Raw genomic sequence first — 20103 nt, 5'->3', positions numbered from 1 at the left:
TAAGTGACAAGGCCAGGCTTTGATCCCAAGCAGTCTGACTCCTGAATTGTGCTCTCTTCAGCCTGCTTTAGTTTGAGCAAGACTTTGTTCAAGAAGGAGTTTGAAGCTGGGCGCGGTGGCTCATGCCTGTAATCCTAGCACTCTGAGAGGCAGAGACAGGAGGATCGCTTGAGCTCAGGAGTTTGAAACTAGCCTGAGCAAAAGTGAGACCCCGTCTCTACTAAAAATAGAAAAATTAGCCAGGCATGGTGGTGTATGCCTGTAGTCACAGCTACTCGGAAGGCTGAGGCAGGAGAATGGCTTGAGCCCAGGAGTTTGAGGTTGTTATGAGCTAGGCTGATGCCACGGCACTCTAGCCTGGGCAACAGAATGAGACTGTCTCAAAAAAAAAAAAAAAAAAAGGAGTTTCAGCGAGCGAGAGAGAACACTATGGGAATAAAAATGTCCTACTCCCGAGGTGGCAGGAGTCCCACCAACATATATGGAGCACCTTCTGTGTCCTCGACACTGGTGGTACAAAGGGAAAGACAGAGCCCTGTCCTCACCGAGCCTTACCTGCTCGTAGTTCAGTGAGAAGGATGGTGGGTGCTGGAGCTGGCTCACTCCGGCTGTCCGGAGCCTCATGTGTGCCTCTCTGCCAGCTTGTCAGTGATGTCTCATTGGTGGCTTGAAATCGACCATGGTGACAGTATTTACACCATGGAAAGTGGCCAACAATACAAACCAGGGCTTTATTTACCAGTACAACTCTGCCTGTGAACAACTGCAGTATACTGATGAAAGTCTTCACCAGGTATAGGGTGGCACAGAAGGGTTGGGACAGGCTCTGGTTGGAGCTGAGGTGGCCAGGCGGACACAGTGTTGAAGGGTGAGCAGATGTTTGTTATGAAGACAAAGTAGTAAAGGGCAACCCAGACAGGAGTGTGGAATGGCAAGACATATTCTTCGGTTCTGGGAAAGAAAACTGTGGATGTGAAGGAGCTTGGCAACTTACAAGGTGCCAAACAAAAGGGTGTTGATGAAGCAAATCCAATATGGGATTTATAAAATGAACCAATTGGGGGAGACAGTATCCATATCATAACACATGAACCTTTGTTCTTTGCCTGGCAAGATCCCTAGAGCAGCGGTCCCCAACCTCTTTGGCACCAGGGACTTGTTTCATGGAAGACAATTTTTCCACGGACCAGGAGTGAGGGGATGGTTTCAGGATAATTCAAGCACATTACTTTTATTGTGCAGTCAGACCTCTCTGCTAATGATAACCTGTATTTGCAGCCGCTCCCCAGTTGCATCACCGCCTCAGCTCCACCTCAGATCATCAGGCATTAGACCCTCGTAAGGAGCCTGCAACCTAGATCCCTGGCATGCGCAGTTTACAGCAGGGACTGAGCACTTATGAGAATCTAATGCCTGATGATCTGACAGGAGGCAGAGCTTATGTGGTGATGCTGTGATGGGGAGCAGCTGCTGTAAATGCAGATGAAGCTTCACTCACTTATCTGCCACTCACCTCCTGCTGTGCAGCCCAGTCCCTAACAGGCCACGGACTGGTACTTGTCCATGGCCCTGGGGTTGGGGACTGCAGCCCTAGAGGATTTCAAGTGTATCTCAGCTGGGTCTTTACCCAACTCTTTAGTAAAAGGGAACCTTGGCTTTGGGTGGAGGGGCCTGGCATAAGGAAGAGAACAGGCTAGAACACTCTAGGGCTGCCAGCTAACTGGGAAATGCTGACAGAGGCTTTGGAATGCTGTGTATATTGCAGGGTGCAGGGAAGTTGGCAGGAAATGGGACCAGGAAAGGGGGTGGCAAGGGTCAGATACACCAGGCTGTGTATGCACTTCTTGCCCCTGAGAGTCAGAGCCAGACAGTACCGCCTCAAAGCTTGTTTTGCAGTTCTTTGTATTGGGTGGTCTTGGGTCACTCGGTGATTCTCTGGTTTCCACAGGCCGATGTTGTTCCTCAGGGTCCCCTTTGGTCCTTGTGATCCAGACTGGGATAAGTGTGTCACCACACTGTTTCCACAGCTCTGCTGGTGCCACACTGTCCCAAAGGTTCTGAAGGAGACTGAAGTCACTGGGCCATCTGGGCAGATGGAGCAGCCACAGCCAGGACCCTGCAGGGCCTGGAAATGGGCCCCGGCCCCTCCCTTTGGTGACCGTGTTATCAAGGTTGTTTTGCTCTGAGGGATGATCACAGGCCTCATTTCCCTGCCAACTGCCCCCATCAGCCTGAGGCCCCTGGGACACAGGCAGACACAGGCAGTCAGTGTGAACAGACTGCAGTTCAGGACAGGGATGGGCTGCTGCTCTGGCCACACAGCCAAGAAACTGGCCTGAGGCTGACCGTGGCTAAGCCCCCATTCACAGCAGACTGTTTTAGGAGTAACCTATAAAAGGAAGCTGTAGTTTGGGGTAAATAAGTGGGCAGTTACACAAATGCTATATAATTTAGGCTGCACAGCAGTTTATAAAACAGAATGGTTGCACCCTGGGCTCCAAAGTCTGAGGTGTGGACAAGGGGGATCTTGGCCACTCCTGCACTGGGAGCTCTGGCCCAAAGGCAGAACAGGGTCACGAGGCTTAGCCCTTCATAAAATGGGAAAGGGCGTTTGGAGGTCCCCAGGGTGTGAGATCACAGAGTGGTGTCTGAGGTGGTGGCTGCTGCTGGCCTCCAAGCATGTGGGACCGTTTTGTGTCAGTGGCCTCATGAAGTGGTCGTACCAAGGTGCCTTACGGTTCCCTTCAGCACCCATTCTGAGCATCCCTTTGCCATGCGTGGACCACAGCTAGGGCAGGAACAGACAGCTAGCAAGTGCTGTGTGCTTGACATTGCCCCTTCAGCTGGGATGAAGAAGCCCTGGGCGGTATAAAAAAGGCTAAACTGAGTCCAGGTGAGATCGCCGTTGGGTCTCACTCAGGTCGGTGAGGGGCTGACAAGAAGCACATCTCTGCTGTCCAGTTCACTCCCATCTAACTCACTTGAGTGCTGGGATGGCGCTGCTGGCATAGGTTAGTGTTTGTTCCCTTTCTCACATTTTTGCTGAGCAGATGGCTGAACTCAACTAAGTTAGATGTGGGCGCAATGAGATTGCATTGAAGGTACAACCTGTCGCTCCCCTTGTGCTGTGGGTATGCGTGAATGCACACTTTTCCTTGATCACCCTCCCTGGCTGGCTGCCAGCTCCCTGCTCTGGCTGTTCCCTGCACCCCTGGTGACCTCCTTGCTTATTCTTTCAAAAAATCCAACCTACCCAAAGGCACACCTCGACCCTCCACAAAGCCCTTTCTGAGGCTCTCTTTCCCTAGGTTCCCACAGCACACTGTGTGAAGCCCTAACCTTTTCCCAGGCCAATTTAGCTGAACTTATTTGTGGCTGCTCCCACGTTCAGAGCCTGCACACCTAGTGCTCTGAAAAGACTGGTTGAACTGTACTTGCCTGGGACTCTCCGTTCCTGGCACAAGAGTCCACCGTTACCACCTCCTGTAAGAGTGAGCACTTACTGAGCTCCTATGTGCCAGGCCTAGCTAGGAGTTTTCACACACACCAATGCATTTAAGTTGTATGACCTGGGAGGAGGGGGGATGTTATCCAATGAAGCAACAAATCAGAGAGGCTCAGTGACTTGTCCAAAGTCACAGAGCAAGAAATACAGCCAGGATGCAAACCCGAGCCAGTCTGATTTAAGACTGGTGTTTTTCTCCCCCTTATAAGCAGACACAAAATGGTAACAGTCATTTAACATTTATACTGTATTCTCACATACATTATTTCATTTGATCCTCACAACAGTCCTGTGAGGTAGGTAGGGTTACATATTACTGTTATGCCCATTTCACAGATGAAGAAACAGAGGTGGCTCAGTGAGGTGAGTGACTTGCACAAAGTCATACAGCATGTTAGTGGCTTCACAGGTTCTGTAATTTCTCTAAAGTCAAGCTGCTTGAATTAGGAAGCACCACAAGATGGTGGAAGTAGTTTTATGGAGAGAAAAAAGGGCAGTGATGATTTATGAGATTTCTTCCTTGAATTGTTTTGTTGTAGTGTCACAGCTTTTGCTGTCTGGTATAACTGGGTTTTCCTTGAGGGGCTTTTCCAAGTTATGTTGGCCTGGTGGCCTGGGACAGTTGTCACAAAGACTCCTGGGTCCCCGTGTAGCGGGGGAAAGGCCTTTATTGCCTGAGGGAACTGGCCCTGCCCACAGCCCAGCACACAAGCTCCCTACACACAGGGTATAACCGTGAGAAGCCCCTTCCTTGATCTACCTTCCGTGGGTGCCTGTGTCACCCAACTTTCCTGGCTTTGTCTGAGGGCCCCTGCCCAGTGGGGAAGACGGCAGGACTCCCAAGGCCACACTCCGGGGGTCAATCATAATGTGCAGTTTGGAGGCCTGCATGGCTCATCACCCGATAGGAAGTAGTGGCTTAGGGTTGCTTGTCCTGGATGGCACCCCAAGGAGACCTGCGGGCTAGTTACAACTGGACACAGTACTAGGGGGGAAGGCGGCCTCCCTGAGAGCAGCGTCTTGGGGGCTGGACGCTCACTCCAAAGGCAATGTTATGGTTCGGACCACTCCTGGGCTCCTCGCTGCACAGTGCCCGCAGAGATCCTGTCTCTTTCCTCTGGACGTCCTCAGGGGCTTCCAACAGACAGTGGTCAGAAGGCATGTGGAGCCATGGCTGGTTGGGGAAGGTGGGTGAAGTGGGGTCACAAACAAGGTGAAGCTGCAACAAAAGGGGACTGAGTGACAGGGGATGGAAACGAGCCAACTTTGATTCTGAAGACTGATCCCAAAGGGGAATCTGAATTCTGAGTAACGATATTTTCAGATCAAGCATCTGGCCTCTTAGGGTGACTATTCTGAAAGTGAAGATACACATTTGGTGAGAAAGAAGGTCTGCAACCAAGATCCAGCACATGGAAGTGGCAGGACAGATTTTGGCTCAATATAAAGAAGAACTTTCTAACAGTCAGCACCATCCAACCATGGCAGGAACCGCCCTTGGGAAGGTGAGCTTCCTGTCACCAGATGTATACAAGCAGGCACAGGTGACCACTTGGAGGTGCTCAGGGAGAGGTGCTGACCCCCATGTGTGCTGGGGTGTGCTTGGGGCAGGGGAGGACCAAGCAATTGTTGAATTATTTTCCAACCCTGAGAATCCATAATATATTTGTTTAAAATGACCTGTTTCAATGATACTTCAAATTTTTGGGAAAAGGATTATGAAAGTCAGGCAATAGGCTGGACTCTGAAGCATGTCACACTGGTTCCAGATACTTTCATATCTTTGCAGGAACAGCAGCCCACTTCTGAAGCCAGAATTGCTTAGATTCGGCCCTGCCGAGGGGGACAGCCCCACCTTCTGAAGCCTGCCTGGATGCCCCCTCCTCTGGACCACGACACAGCTCAGCTCTCTCCCGCAGTGGGGACACTGACAGAGCTCTGAGAACACACTGCGTTCCAAGGCAGCCAAACATGGTCGCCCCTGGGCAAACAAGTCCAAGGTTCTGGAAGCAACCGAGGGAGGGAAGAGCAGGTGTGATGGGGACCACTGGGCACTTCATGTTCTGGGAGACCAAAGGGAGCCTCTTGTTCTTGTCCCGTGCCCTCTCCAGGGCCCTTTTCACAGATGGGTAAATGCGTCACTGGCTAGCGGTGCAGAGAGAGATGGAGCCCATAAGAAAACTGCTGCTCCTTTGTCCCAGCCAGAAAATCCTCCTATAGCCTCTTTTAGTACACATCAACTGACTCTTCACTTGTCATAATAAACTGGCCATCTCCAGCTCAAAATGGCAAGAAAAAAGGTGGTTCTGCTCGGAGGACATGTGGATTCCAAAAGGTGGACTTCATCACGGGGGAATCAAGTCCTGCTATGCAATTAGTACAGATTAGTATGGTACCCTGCCTCACGCTACTGGCGAGACTCTCTCCAAGACCTTGGCTGACATAAGCTTCTTGGGACTTCCCCTCTCCAGTGTTGCTGGGGTCCTTTTACCTGTACCGTATTAATCGAATAATCTTATTGTTCATAAAATCTAGAGCATGTGGGTGAGAAGAATCGATGCAGAAGCCATCACTCAGAGCGATTTTCAGTACCTCCTCCACGAAGACCTGGAAGCTGTTGATCTGCTTGTTGGCGGGCACCACCCAGAGCCTCTTGAGGTTCTGCTTGGTGTATTCCTCCTCTGGCAGGCCCTCCACATTGGCCACCCAGTCCAGAGTCAGGTGGTTAGGATCCTGCAAGTGGCTGGTGATGGAGGAGAGATTGCCATTAGAGCAGTAGAAGAGCTTGGAGCCAAGGAGCTTGAGGAAGAGGCAGGAGGTGCTAAAGATGTTGGCGTTGAAGACCTCCATGCTGGAGGACGAGAGGCTGTAGATCTGGGGCGCCTCCCGCACAGTGAAGTGGACCGTCTGCACACGCTGGTTCAGAGTGATGTTGAGCATGGCATTCTTCTCGGCCTTGGAGAGCTCCACCTCCTTCTCCTGCAGGGCCTCAATCAGGGGCTGCACCTGGTAGAAGTCGGCCTCCCTGCGGAGCAGGCCCATCTCCTGGAAGTCCTCGGGCAGGTCCAGGTGGGAGGTTCGCAGGAAGTTGAGGATGTAGCGGAACACTTTGCCATCACGGTCAATGAAGCAGTTGCCCTGGCTGTCTCTCTTGGTGGGCATCTTCCCACTGAACATGGCACCCAACATGGAGTCAGGGAAGCTGGTCAGGGTTGCCAGTGAGGTGGTGTAGAGCTTCCCCCCGACGTTCAGCGTGATGGGGTCGGACATGGCAGGAGGCTGGGGTGCTAGGAAGTAGTCTTAGAGAGGGAGAAAAATAAGAAATGACGATTACTCAACCATATCTGGGTAGTCGTGGTTCTTGACGGTTTATTGTAGATCCAGCCTATACTCCTTGGGGTTGAAGTGAATTAATATTTGATCAATGGGTGATAATCACCACACTGTATACAGCACATTAGATTCACTAGGTAGTTAAAAAAGAAAAAGAAGAAAGAAAACAAAAAAACCCAACCCAAAGTCTGAGTCCCACCCCCCAGGGATTCTCTTTTAATTGGTCTGGATCACGGCCCTAGCAGTGGTATTTTTAAAGAGCTCCTTGGTAATTCTAAATGTTCAGTTAGAATAGAGAACCCCTAGTCTACAGGAAGAAAGGAAAATTGTGCCTGGGCTAAAAGCTATACTACGTGTTTTTACAAGTATTTGCTTACATAGTAGTTGTATCGCCTTTGACATGGACAATACCATCATCCATCCCTGCTGTGCAGAGGAGGAAAACTGTGCCAGGATTTATGCCCCTTGCTCAGAGAGGTGAAGTGCCTTGTCAGGATTTAAACTCAGGTCCCTTTATACAAAAGAAAGATGTGTAAATTCTTACTAGCCAAAGATTGGTACACTCTACCTACTTAATAAATATTCTGAAAATCTCAAGGTGGGGGCAGGAAAGCAGTTGCTCCAGGCCCAGGGCTCCTTCTATTGTACCAATGCTGCCTCTGAATTTAATTATTTTTCTCAATGAAGGCTGTGTTAGTGCCATTTCCATCTATTTAGCAGGCCCATGATGGGTCACTCAGCTCTCTGGATTCCAAATAGCAGTCCTTTCAAGACTCTCACTGCTCCCGGGCCAACTTTCCTTGCCATGAGTATGTTCTTGGCTCCTGGTGGACTGTCCTTGCCTGTCACAGAGGCACTCCAACCTTCTCTGAGACTGGCAGCAAGGTCAGGGCAAATTCGGACTCTGCCCAGAGCACCCTCCTAAGGGCACATTACCCACTCCTTACCACAGCCCCCACTGATCCCAGGTGCCACTGTCTACGGCTGGTGAGCCTCCTTCAACGAAGGTTCTAGAAAGTAGGGGATATACCCTCTCAGATTCCAACATGATACTTTCCCAAGAGTCACCCTGCAGAAAGGATTCAGCAGTCTTTCCCTAGAGCGGCAGGTGGGGACACCAAGAGGAATTGCTGCCCTTGAGGCTGGTGGGGGAGACAAGAGACACTGAAGGCTCAGTGACAAGACAGACATACCAAGAGCTGTGGGAGCAGGGCAGGAATGAATCCTGGCACATCAAGAATCATCCTGCCAAGTATGCTTACTGTCCAGATGGGGAAACAGAGGCCCGAGAGGGGCACTTCCCCAAAATCACCCAGCAGAGGTGGCAAGCACTTCTCAACATGTCTGCCTTCTAAAGAGGCTGATTGCACTGAGACCCCTTTTTTCCCAGAGGATGGGGGCCATGCTCAGCTGCCCTGCTCAACTCGGGTGGGGACCCTCGCAATTCCTCCCCAGGCGAAAGGGGCACTTCGATACTGCAGACAGGCATTAACCATCTGGAGTGTCTGAAGAGAAATGCGCCCATGATGAAGTTACGAAGGCTCGTCAGCAGAAGCCTGGAGCAGATGGGCTGCGAGACAGTGGGGAGGCCCAGCAGGGAGGGCGGCCAACTGCAGGGAGGGGGCTGCTGGGGCACAGACTGGCCTCGGAGCCGCAGCTGGGTAGGGTGCTGGGGTGCAGGGCGGATCTGGCCAGTTCTCTCTCCAGAGGGCCCAGGCAGAAGCCGGACTCAGGAGTGTGTCACCACTTACTCATTCCAGAATCTTCTTTTTCCTCCCTGCTTCCCTCTTCCCAGGACTCTAGTCTCCTCCAACCCCTTTTCTTTCTAAATAGTAATGTGCATGTTCTAGTTTTCAGTCTCTCTTTCTCCTTAAACCTCTGCCCCCCAACACTGGGTTCCAGGCCCAGGCTCTGTGAAGTGGCTCAGCTTCACAGAAAGGGCAGGATCAGGTGTCAGAGAGGCTGGGCTGCCTTTCCCGACAGCTGGGCAGACCCACACCTCCTGTATGCATTAGTGATGACGTGCTAGGAGCATTGCTGCAGGGGGAGGCGGTCAGTAGCTACAGGGCATTCCCCTGGACCCCTAGGTGGGTGCCCAAACTCCTACTTCTCTGCCGGCAAAAGCAGCAGAGCACCTGCTTTCTTGCTCATTCCATGACATTGTGGCTGCTGGTCATTTGTCTGGGGAGAGCAGCACAGGGTTACACAGGCAGGTGGGGCAGAGGCTGGCCAGGGGGCTCTGTGGTGTTCTCTGCATACCTACTGAGTCACAGAGCTCAGTCCTCCAAGCCCCTCTTTTCTAGTCACAGGGCCACGGTGTCCATCATCGTAAATCCACAGGCCCTGTTGTGAAATGACATGACACGAGGGGCGGGAACTGGCACCCCTGGGGGCTAAGGAGCTTATGAGTGTGATGGAGGGTTTGCAGTCAGGTGATGCACAATGGAATGGTGAGTGCTGCATGGTACCAGGGAGCCTAAGAGGAGATCTGTTGACCGAGTGGAGATCTGGGGACAGCCTTACAGAGGCAATGACTCATAGGCTGGGCCTGAAAAGTAGACAGGAGAGAAGGTGGAGAAGGTAGAAAGGGTAGTGGTATAGGGAGAGCAAAGGCAACGAAGGTGACAGCATGAGGGAGACTCAGTGACATCTGGAGTACCAGAGCCTGGAATGCGTGGAGGGCAGGGTTAGAGATGAGAGGGAAGAGGTGACAGCGTGAGGGAGACTCGGTGACATCTGGAGTGCCCGAGCCTGGAATGCGTGGAGGGCAGAGTTAGAGATGAGAGGGGAAGAGCACGCTGTCACCTGCACTGCCTTTGCTCTCCTTATACCACCACCCTTTCTACCTTCTCCACCTTCTCTCCTGTCTACTTTTCAGGCCCAGCCTATGAGTCACTGCCTCTGTAAGGCTGTTCCCAGATCACCACTAGGTCAACAGATCTCCTCTTAGGCTCCCTGGTACCGCGCAGCACTCACCATTCCACTGTGCAGGGAGCTGCTGTGCACACAGCCCTCCTCCCTGGCTTTATCATGGTGCAGATCACTGGACACCCATATGGGGGAATAAAGGAGATGGATCAGTCTCTTGCATCATATATGGGAAATTAACTCAAAATGGGTCATAGACTAAATGTAAAATCTAAAACTGTATAACATCTAGGAGAAAATCTTTGTGACCTTGGGTTACGCAAAGATTTTCTGGATAGGACTCTGCCTATCTAGTAACAAACCATAAAATAACTGATAAGCTAGACTACATCCAAATGAAAAACTTCTGCTCTTTAAAAGACACTTAAGAAAATGAAACAATAAGACACAGACTGAGAAAATATTTGCAGAACACCTATCGCATTGTTAACGAGAATATATAAAGAACTCTCAAAACTCAGTAAGAAAACAACCCAAGTAAAAAATGGGAAAAGATCTAACAGATACTCTACCAAAGAAGATATACAGATGACTAACAATCACGTGAAAAGATGCCCCACATCATTAGAGTATGAAAATTAAAACCACAATTAGATACTACTACATTAAAGTGACTCATAAAAAATCTGACAATACTAAATGCTGGTGAGTACACACAGCAACAGAAACTCTCATATGTTGCTGGTGAGAATAAAAATAGTATAATCATCGTGGAAAATAGTTTGGCATACAATTACCACCTGACCCACAGTAATCCCACTCCTAGATGTTTATCCCAGAGAAATGGACACATATGTCCATGTAAAAACTTATATGTGAGTGTTTATAGCAGCTTTATTCATAATTGCCCAAACCTGGTAACAACTAAAATGTAAATAGATAAATTGTGGCACATCCATACAATGGAATACGACTCAGCAATATAAAGGAACTAACTACTAACACACCAGCACACAGATGACTTTCAAAAGCACGATGCTAAGTAAAAGAAACCACAGAAGGTTATGTGCTGCATGATTCTATGTGTATAACATTCTGGAAAACGCAAAACTGTAGAGACAGAAATTAGATCAGTGGTTTTCCGGGGCCTGGGTTGGGGAGAAGAGACTGGCTACAAATAAGCACAAGTCAATATTGTGGAGTGATGGAAATATTCTCTATCTTGATGCAGTGGTGGTCAAATGTCTCTATAAAGGTTGTCAAAATTCATATAACAGTATACCTAGGAAGGGTAAATTTTACTGTATGTAAATGATGCCTCCATAAACTAGAAAAAAATGAAGGTTGTGTCCTATTAGTTAGTCATGAAGTCAATACAGTGAGTGGATTGTGATCAGTCATATATATTGTTCTGAAACTTTGCTTTAGGTTATGTGTGTGTGAACTGGATCATGATATAAAATGTATTTTCATACTAGGAGTTGTGATGAAATTTTTTTAAAAACCACTGCCTAGTTTGTGAGCTCTCTGAAAGCAACCACATGTCTCATGTCTGCATATTCACTGCCTAGCACGCAGTAGGTGCTAGTGCTATGGGGGGGTGGGACAGCAGGGAGTGATATACTGTGATATAATATGAAATATTCATTTGGTCTTTGTTCCCAGCTTTTGGCCAGGGCACCTAAAACCCTTGTAATTTCCTGAGTGATAAGAGCTATGGGAGCGTCTTTTGTTATAATAATTGGTTTTTGTCCCCAGTTCCAGAAATAAAGGTGAAAGGAACATCTTGTTATTCATAACAAGCACCTTTCAACCACATCTGAGTTTATGTTAATGACATCACTTTTGGAGAGTCCCTAAGGATGGGAGCTGGTTGCCAGAGGAACCAACCATGTGATCAGAGGGTTGGAACTTTCACCCCCTCCTCTACTCCCTGACCTCCAGGGAGGGAGAGGGACAAGAAATTAACTTGATCACCAATGGCCAGTGATTTAATCAATCATGTCTACATAATGAGGCCTCCACAAAACCCCCAAATGACAAAGTTCTGAGAGCTTCCAAGTTGGTGAACGCATGGAGGTGCCAGGAGGGTGGCAGGCCTCAAGAGAGCATGGAAGCTGGGGGCCCATTTCCCCACATCCTACTCTATGCATTTCTTCCATCTGGCTGTTCCTTTCATAATAAACTGGTAGGTAATCTAGTAAGTAAACTGTTTTCCTGATTTCTGTGAGCTGTTCTAGCTTATTAAACTTGAGGAGAGGGTGGTAGGAACCTCCAGTTTATAGCCAGTTGGTCATAAGCACAGGTGACAACCAAGACTTGCAATTGGCATCTGAAGTGGGGGTAGTCTTGTGGGACTGAGCCTTTAACCTGTGGGGCTCTGTGCTAACTCCAGGTAGATAGTGTCAGAATTGGAGTGAGGTGCCCCACACATTTGGTGTCAGAGTATTGATGTGAGAGTAAATGAAACAGTTTTTTTTTTCTTTTAGACTGAGAGAGGAAGGGAACACATATTTACTGAGCCTTTTCTACATTCAAGGCCTTTACAGTCATCGGCCCTTTTAATTCTCACAGCAGTCCTACAAAGTAGGCATCATTCTCCCTCCTTTGGCAGATGAGGAAACTGAGACTTGGAAAGACTGCTGACTTGCCCAGGACGCACAGCCAGTGAGCGGAGAGCTCATTCTGTTCCCACAGCTGCTGAAGCTTGTAATAACCTCAAAAGGCTTTAAGAGCTTCAAAAAGTTTGAGGGCCCCTGAAGTAGCCTTTTTAAATACTGAGGTGCAGCTTGCTTGGCAAGACCACAGCTACCAACACTGAGCTCACACCTCCTGCTTTCACCGTGCTTCATAAACAGTCTGTGACATTTTATTTATTTTTAATAAAAGTATACAGAAAAGTACAGAGAATAATATACTATTGTGCTAAATGCTGTCTATTCATTACCTCAAAGTATTCACAACCACACTGTGAGATAGCTACTGTTGGGGCTCAGGACACACCACCTCAAAATATGACTGCAGGAGATCAGAATATACTACCTTAAAATATACCTCTCTGGCATATTGATTATTCCGAGTTATTTTGAGAAACTGCAGACACAGAAATAGCTCTGAAAAGCTGCTCTTTGTAAAGGAAATTTATATGTATAAAAGAACTTTTCAGCCTGGCTCAGTGGCTCACACCTGTAATCCCAGCACTCTGGGAGGCCAAGGCAGGAGGATCGCTTGGGCTCAGGAGTTTGAGACCAGCCTGAGCAAGAGTGTGACCCCGTCCCTACTAAAAATAGAAAATTTATCTGGGCATCATGGAGCACTCCTGTAGTCCCAGCTACTTGGGAGGCGGAGGCAGGAGGATGGCTTGAGCCTAGGAGTTTGAGGCTGCAGTGAACTGTGATGACGCCACTGCACTCTACCCAGGGCGACAGAGCGAGACTCTGTCTCAAACAAAACAAAACAAAACAAAAACAAAAACAAAAAAAACCCAAAAAACTTTTCATTAGTAAAGGTATCTGTACCAGGAAGAGAGCCGCTCTGAAACAAATGTTATCACCTGAGAGACTTATCTGCATAACAAGGCAACCTTTATTCACCACACAGTTTCTCCCCTCACCCTCCCACAATTTGTCTCCACCTCCCTCCAGAAGCCCTGAGCCCCCTGTTCCTTTCTGGAGCTCAGGATGCTACAGAAACTTCAATTATCTGGCCCTTCTTTGAGTCTCATGTCTTTGAGTGACTCCATGTAATTAAAATGGTTTTTATCCTGTTAATTGGTCTTATGTCAATTTAATTTGTAGCCCAGCCAAAAAAGCCCCCTATAATACTATTATCATCTCCATTGTATAGATGAGGACACTGAGGCCCAGAAAGGGTAAGAGACTGCCCAAGGTTGCACGGCCAGTCACTGGAGGGGCTGGGATCTTAGCCCAGGTCTGAGCCCAACACCTCTGCTCATTCCCTTCCCACCATGGGGCCCCAGTGTGAGCAAGAGATGCACACACCCCTTTATTCTCTGTCCTGACCAGACAGGGGTTGTCCACAGCTGGCCTGGGGCTCTTCCCACTCACATCTGAGGATGGGGGACAGACCCCAGGATGGCCCAGAGGCCCTTCAGAGCTGGCACAGGGCAAGTCCACTGAGAGGTGTGAACCTTTCTACTTCAATAGCAACTCCTGATGTCTAAAGATAAAGCAGCAAAACACAAAAAGCAAGGTTTTTAAAAGCCAGATTCAAAAAGGCAAATGGGCTTGCAAACTGAACTAAGAAGTAGAAGATAAAAGAAATGCCACTGCTGTGTCTGAATGAATAATTTTTCTTAAGCAGAGACTTTCCAAGCTATAAATCTAAAGTTCCGGTCTGCCTCTCAACCTGAAAAGAACCAGGGAAAAAAATCAGCCCCATCTGCCTCCCTGAGAAAACCACTGGTGTCAAACCAGGAGACTAGGCCAGTCTGTGCCTCAGACCGCCTGACAAGGCAGGGAGGCCATGGCACCTGGGCACCTGGCGTTGCAGCTGAAATGAGAGGGTGCCCAGCCTGGCACCAGCAAGAGGACAATTCCAGTCCAGGGCCTGAAAATCACCTAGTCGCAACCTGTTAATTGTGACACAGAAAACAGAAATCTTTGAGAGGGGAAGTCCTGCAAGGAAAGGCAGCCAAGACACTGCTCCAAAATTCCTACTTGAAAACTATGTCCGGGCACCTACCGTCCCTGCAGGCCTCACGAGGGAAACAGCTAATGCTTGATGAGAACTTACTATGTACCGTGCTAGGTGCGTTATATACAGTATACTAGCTCATTTAAGCTCCGCAATACTACTCCAAGGCAAATATTCCCTCCACTTTAGGGGAGAAACTGAGACTCAGTGACGTTAGGTAACTTGCCCAAAGCAGTGGCAGAGCCAGGATTCAAGTCTAGGCCTGTCTAACTGCGAAGTCTGTATTCTGAGGACACTGCTCTTTGGGCATTCAGCAGCCAAGGCCCATGGAGTTCTGTCATTTGTCCCCCTCCTACCTTTTACCGGGTGCTCTCACACTTGCCATCTCCATCTGATTCTGACCTACATAAAGACCAGGTGCCAGAGAGAATCAACATTTCCTGAGCACCTATGACATGTCCTAAGCTATGAGGCATCTTCCTGTAGATTATTTAACTAAAATGCCATACTGATGCTGGTTTGAGGTAGGTTTGATTATCATCTCAATTTTTAGGATTATAAAATTGAAATGCAAAGTGGAGAAGACAGCTGCTTAAGATCACGCAGCTAGAGGTGGCAAAGGCAGAATTCCAAGTGAAGTTTCTCTCCAAAGCCTGTGCCCCCTCCAGTAACACAAGCTATGACATTTTATGAAGCATACATAGAATTTGAATAGAGACCTGTGATGCTTCTGAGAGGAAGACAAAAGATCTTAAATTTGTTCTTCTAATCTAAATTTAATTACAGTTGTTATGCTGTCCTAATCCAAATCCCAGTAGTATTCTTCATATAATATTAAAAAAATTAAAATCTTAATTTGGAAGAATTGATAAGTGATAACCTGAAAGAATATTTGAAAAAGAGGAGATATCTGTGTAATGTATTAAATCAGATCATAAAGCAATGACATTTCAAACTGTGGTATTAAAATGAAAAAGAGAAGGAATTTTGTAATAAATGTGTTGAAGAGACCGATTAGCAATTTAAAAAATATATACTGATCCTTACAACAACTCTTGTGACCCAGGCAGGACAGATCACATAATCTTTATTTCACAGACAACCTAAACCAGACTTAGAGAACGTGAATCCCTTTCCCAGGGCTTCATGTGCATTCTTGACCTCAGAATCATGGCTCCTAGGAGTTCCAGTTTGGACACCTTTCAGAGAACCAGTCCCCTGAAGGTCTTCAGCAGGAAGCTGTACTTAGCCACAGAGGTCCTAGCTAACAGTCTGTACATTTATGGAGCCCTGGAGTAGGCATGGGCTCTTTTCTGTGCAATTTCCTCTTTTCCTACAGTACTGCCCACTTCCATAATGAATTACATTACTTCTATCATGGAACTACTTCCCAAGCAGTCTACCCTTTTTGCACTATCAGTGGGGACCAAGTGTAACAATAAACCCACGTAATGATAATTATCTATCATCTATCATTTCCTAGGTTTGCTCACTCAAAGAGCCCAGAAATGACACCCAGCAGCAATGAGCACACCAGGCCCCGTTTCTTGGTTTCTAAATGTTATCTCCTCTAAAAGAAACCAGGGCTTCCTGGAGAAATTGATGATTCCAGGACTTTTACAGGAAAAGTTCAAGGTAAGCCTGCAACTGCTTTGCCAGATAGCAAAGAAGCAATCAAAGACTAATGAGGTCCTGTCAAAAGAACGCAGGAGCTGGCCTGAAGGGACTCCCACTGGCCAAATCTGTAATAATTTGAGTACCAAAAAGAATGATTATAGCACATTGAATTAAAAAAAAAAAATCCTCAGTCCACAATGTTACTCCAAAAAGAAAAAACAGGGAGAGAAGAAGAGAGGGAGTGAGAAAGAGACAGAAAAAATTTATTCTATAAAAAAGAATACCAGGTAATAAATACAGAAGGAATGGCAGAATTAGAAAATTACCAATTTGGGACCCTCAGTGTTGCAATTCAGGCACGGATTATCAGTGGATGTGGAGTGAAAGGTTATCAGGAACACACGATTACAACAGCCTCAAAGAATCACTCCATTGGTTACTTATTAATTACAAGGGGGGGAAATTTACCCTTACAATGGAGGGATCAGAACCAATAATCAAATTTAGTATTCATGGATAGTAAGACCCTGACATCATACGCCTCCTGATGTGACGCAGTTAGAAGTACACATATTGCCAAAAAGTCAAAACCAACCCCCAACCCAAAACCAACCTGAATCTAATCACTCATGAACTAATTGAACATATTTAAGCAGGTGGATGGGCTCTATAATATTTAGATTAAATGAGTTGCTTAAAGAGATATAATCAAATGCAATATGTGAATTTTGACTGGATCTGATTTTAAAAACCAAAAACAAGAGAAAATACTTTTGAGCAATTGGAAAAATGTGAATAACAATGGTTATATTAGGTTATACTGACTTATTACTAATTTTCTTAGGTATGACAATGGAATTATGTCATTATTAGGAGATGCATGCTGAAGAATTTAGGGGTCAAGTGGTGTCAAGACATCTGTAACTTACTTTTAAATACTTTGGCCAAAAAAAGAAAAGCATGTGTGTGCACGTGCACACGTGTGTGTGTGTGTGTGTGTGTGTGTGTGTGTGTAAAGCAAAATTGACAAAGTGTGAGTTGATGCATCTAGGTGAAGGGCTACTTTAAACTTTCCTGTAGGCTTGAAAATTTGTAAACATTTGTATTTTGAAAAGAAGGGAGAAGAAAAGAACACTTCCCTCACATAGGGCCATAGATGTAAAGTTCCAATCAGAATGCCAGACCCCAATAAATAGCCAGACTCAATAAATTACAGATTTATTACTGCTATTAAGAAGCCACTGAAAGCTCATAATTTTCTTCTCCAACTGAGTTTTGGAGGGTTAGGATGCCAACCAGGGCTAAGCAAAAATGGCTCACAGAATTGGTGAAGGAGTTAGAATTTAAAGCTGGGTGGTCTCTATAGACAGACCCACCCATCACCCAGAGAAACCACACCACTGGGCCTGCTTGTGTTCTGTGCTGAGATCCAGGCTGGGAGATGATGGTTGTTCAGGCCTTGTTTTTCCTGCCTCATCCCAAACCCAGAGTCTCTGCTACCACAGCAGGAAAGAAACTCTCATCGTGGCTCACTGAGAATGTTCATAAATAGGGGCCACTTCTGGGCCTCGGAAATGTTGCAGATGGGCAGAAGGAATGAGAGAGGCTGTGTGGGGTAGAGGACAGTGAGTGCATGGTGTTTGGTGTTACCTGAGCCTGTATCGAATCATGCTCTGCCACTCACCAGCTGTACTGCCCTAGGCCAACTCCTGGGCAGATGATCATGACCCTAACAATAACCACCACTACAACAGTAATAATAATGGCTAACATTTATTGAGCAGTTACTACTGTGCCAGGCTCTTTAGGCATGTTAATCTCTTTTAATCTCACAGATGAAGTAGATACTATTATATCCCTACTTAATAGACCAACCATGCCAGGTCCTTTCCTACCTCTGCAATTTGGCATCTGCCATCCCCTCTGCCTAGATTGAAAAGGAAAATCCCATTCATTTCCCAGGCTCCTCAGCTGGAATTCCTTCCTTCCTTCTGTGTATTTCCAGAGCATTTTATGCTCACTGCTTACCCCAGCCAACTTTACTTATGTAGATGGGTGCCTGGCCCCTCTGTTGGGGCTGGGATTGCCTCCCTCTATATCCACAGAAGCAGGCAGAATAGGGGGAGAGGAAAAAATTTCTTCCCTTGTTTAGACAGATCCATTTTCCCCACCCCAGACTGACTGTCATCTATCTACAAATAGGAAAATTTATCACCCTCTTCTGGATTTTAAAAACTTTTTATTTTGAAATGCTCTCTTGAATTTTCAGTTTGGAATCTAAGGCTTGGGGCAAGACCCATGTGATCACCTGGAAGTAAATGCAAGGAGAGTTTCCACGGTGCAGGGGAATGGACAGAGCATGGCTGGGTAAATTTCAAGAAGACGATGCTCAGCATGAATAAGGTTGTCTTCCAATAAACTGGAGACTTCCCCACCTACATCAGCCCACCAGGATAAGGGATCTTTGGCTCACAGTCCAGGGGACTATGTAGAGGTACTGCCCTTCCCCTCCCCTTCCTGACCTCCCCACACCCAACTGCTGTATCTTTAACCCTGTCTTGCTCAGTCCATATCTCCAAGAAGCCCACAGGCGGCTCCATTACCACCACATCCACATAGTAGGAGAGAAAAGTTGCTTCCTACACTCAGCTGACACACAGGGGCCCTGGACAGAGCTGCCCACTGGGGCAAAAGAGGAAAGGTGAGCTGGAGGAAGGACAGCACTGGACCTGGCATGACCTCCCTCCTTGCACAGCAATGTATTCTTTCACCTGGTGGAACCCCCAACAACCACCACCATCCCCCATCCTCTTCCAGAGTTTTCTTTCACCCTCTCAGCTCACTCTCATGCTTCATCTTGTGGTTTTCCTCAGGCACAAGCACCCCACTTCACCTACTTTCTTCCGACTGTCTTCGGACTTTCTTCCAATTATTCCTCCCAAGAATGATAATTTATAAACATGGGCTTTCAAATCCATCCTCACAATACCACAAGAAGGTTGCCTTGTAGGTTGGCATTTGGGAGGGTTGGGGGAACTAGTCCTGTCAGACATCCTGCAAAGGGCAGGGCATCAAAACTTTGGTTCCTTCCCTGCCACCCACTCCACACTAAACCTCTGTCTCCCTTGAGTGCAGTGTGGGGGGAAAAAGGAAAGTCTTTGAAGCAAGGGGTCCTGAGTCGTTTTGGGCAAGTCACTTCACTTTTCTGAGTCTCATGTTCCTCACCTGTAAACATATATGGTGACGCCTTTACAGGGCGTGAAAGTTGAATGAGATCACATATGTGACGCACTGAGCTCAAGGGATGGGCTCTTTATTTCTAGTCACAAGGAATGGAAAAGTGTTCTGTGCATCCACAGGCCCTCGCCCACTCGGGCAGCCCCTGCCCACACCGCCACAGCGCCGCCCACCCAAGGCTCTCCAGAGCTGGGAGGGGTCCCTTTCATCTTTGTGCCTCCGCCCTTCCTTCCCCAATGCTTTTCGGCCCCTTCACCCAATTCAACCCAGGCTTGCCTCCTTGGCTTTTCGGCACCCACTGCCCAGCCCTTGAGCCCTCTCTGGGACCTGACCGGTGTCCCGCTTCTAACCTGAGACTCTGACCCTCCTTGCCCCACCCACCAAAGACTCCTCCCACAGCCCCCCGACCCTCATTATCCGGGCTTTTCCATCACCATTTCCCCCCTGGCTCCTCCCACCAGCTCCGCCTCCCTCTTATAGGTCTGCCCCCTCTGGCTCTTCTCTCCCCGAAACGGGTCCCCTCCCCCGCAGGGGTTGCCAACCCCACTTCACAGATGAGAACGGCAAGGCTGGGTAGATGACCTTTCCTGCTAGGACAGGTGCCCAGATGGGCCCGCATCCCATCACCGGTAGTCCCCGATCCCCGCGCCCCCGGCCGCGCCGCACCCACCTCCTGCCCTCGCTCTGCAGCCTCCCCTCCGCGGGCGGCCAGCGCAGCTGTGCGAGGCGGGCGGAGGGCCGGAGTCCGGCCCAGGGGCGTGGCGGCCCGCGGCCCGCGCGCGGCGCCGCGGGACTTGTAGTTCTCCCTAGGCCCTTTGCGGCTCGGCGCCCGGAGCTCAAACTCCATCTCCCAGGAGGCACTGCGGCGAGCCGCCCGGCGCCCCGCC

General features: G+C 48.2%; 2 protein-coding genes across 6 annotated transcripts in view; one reads left to right on the top strand and one right to left on the bottom strand.

Moving 5' to 3' along the window:
- The window catches only part of USP35 (ubiquitin specific peptidase 35), a 103837-nt gene that overhangs the window by 59253 nt on the left and 24481 nt on the right, over positions 1 to 20103 (top strand). For 4 of the 5 annotated variants that reach the window (XM_045557265.1, XM_045557263.1, XM_045557261.1 and 1 more), the window contains 2 exons: positions 15846 to 15997; positions 18249 to 18473. The gene's annotated coding sequence lies outside the window, so the exon portion shown is untranslated. The remainder of the gene's footprint in view (positions 1 to 15845; positions 15998 to 18248; positions 18474 to 20103) is intronic. The other variant, XM_045557264.1, reaches the window with a different exon arrangement.
- Positions 3729 to 19953, bottom strand: KCTD21 (potassium channel tetramerization domain containing 21). The gene is made up of 2 exons (XM_045557272.1): positions 19887 to 19953; positions 3729 to 6804 (listed from the first exon to the last, which is right to left on the bottom strand). Exon 2 carries the CDS (start codon positions 6773 to 6775, stop codon positions 5993 to 5995), a length of 783 nt encoding a protein of 260 aa, XP_045413228.1. The 5' UTR covers positions 6776 to 6804; positions 19887 to 19953; the 3' UTR covers positions 3729 to 5992.

The sequence above is a fragment of the Lemur catta genome, chromosome 7 (genome assembly GCF_020740605.2).
Source record: "Lemur catta isolate mLemCat1 chromosome 7, mLemCat1.pri, whole genome shotgun sequence".
In the NCBI taxonomy this organism is placed as follows: Eukaryota; Metazoa; Chordata; class Mammalia; order Primates; family Lemuridae; genus Lemur; species Lemur catta.
This window is presented reverse-complemented; position numbering and strand designations above follow the sequence as displayed.

Excerpts from the sequence above, each read along its gene's own strand:
- KCTD21 (XM_045557272.1), bottom strand. The coding sequence starts at position 6,775 with ATGTCCGACCCCATCACGCTGAACGTCGGGGGGAAGCTCTACACCACC.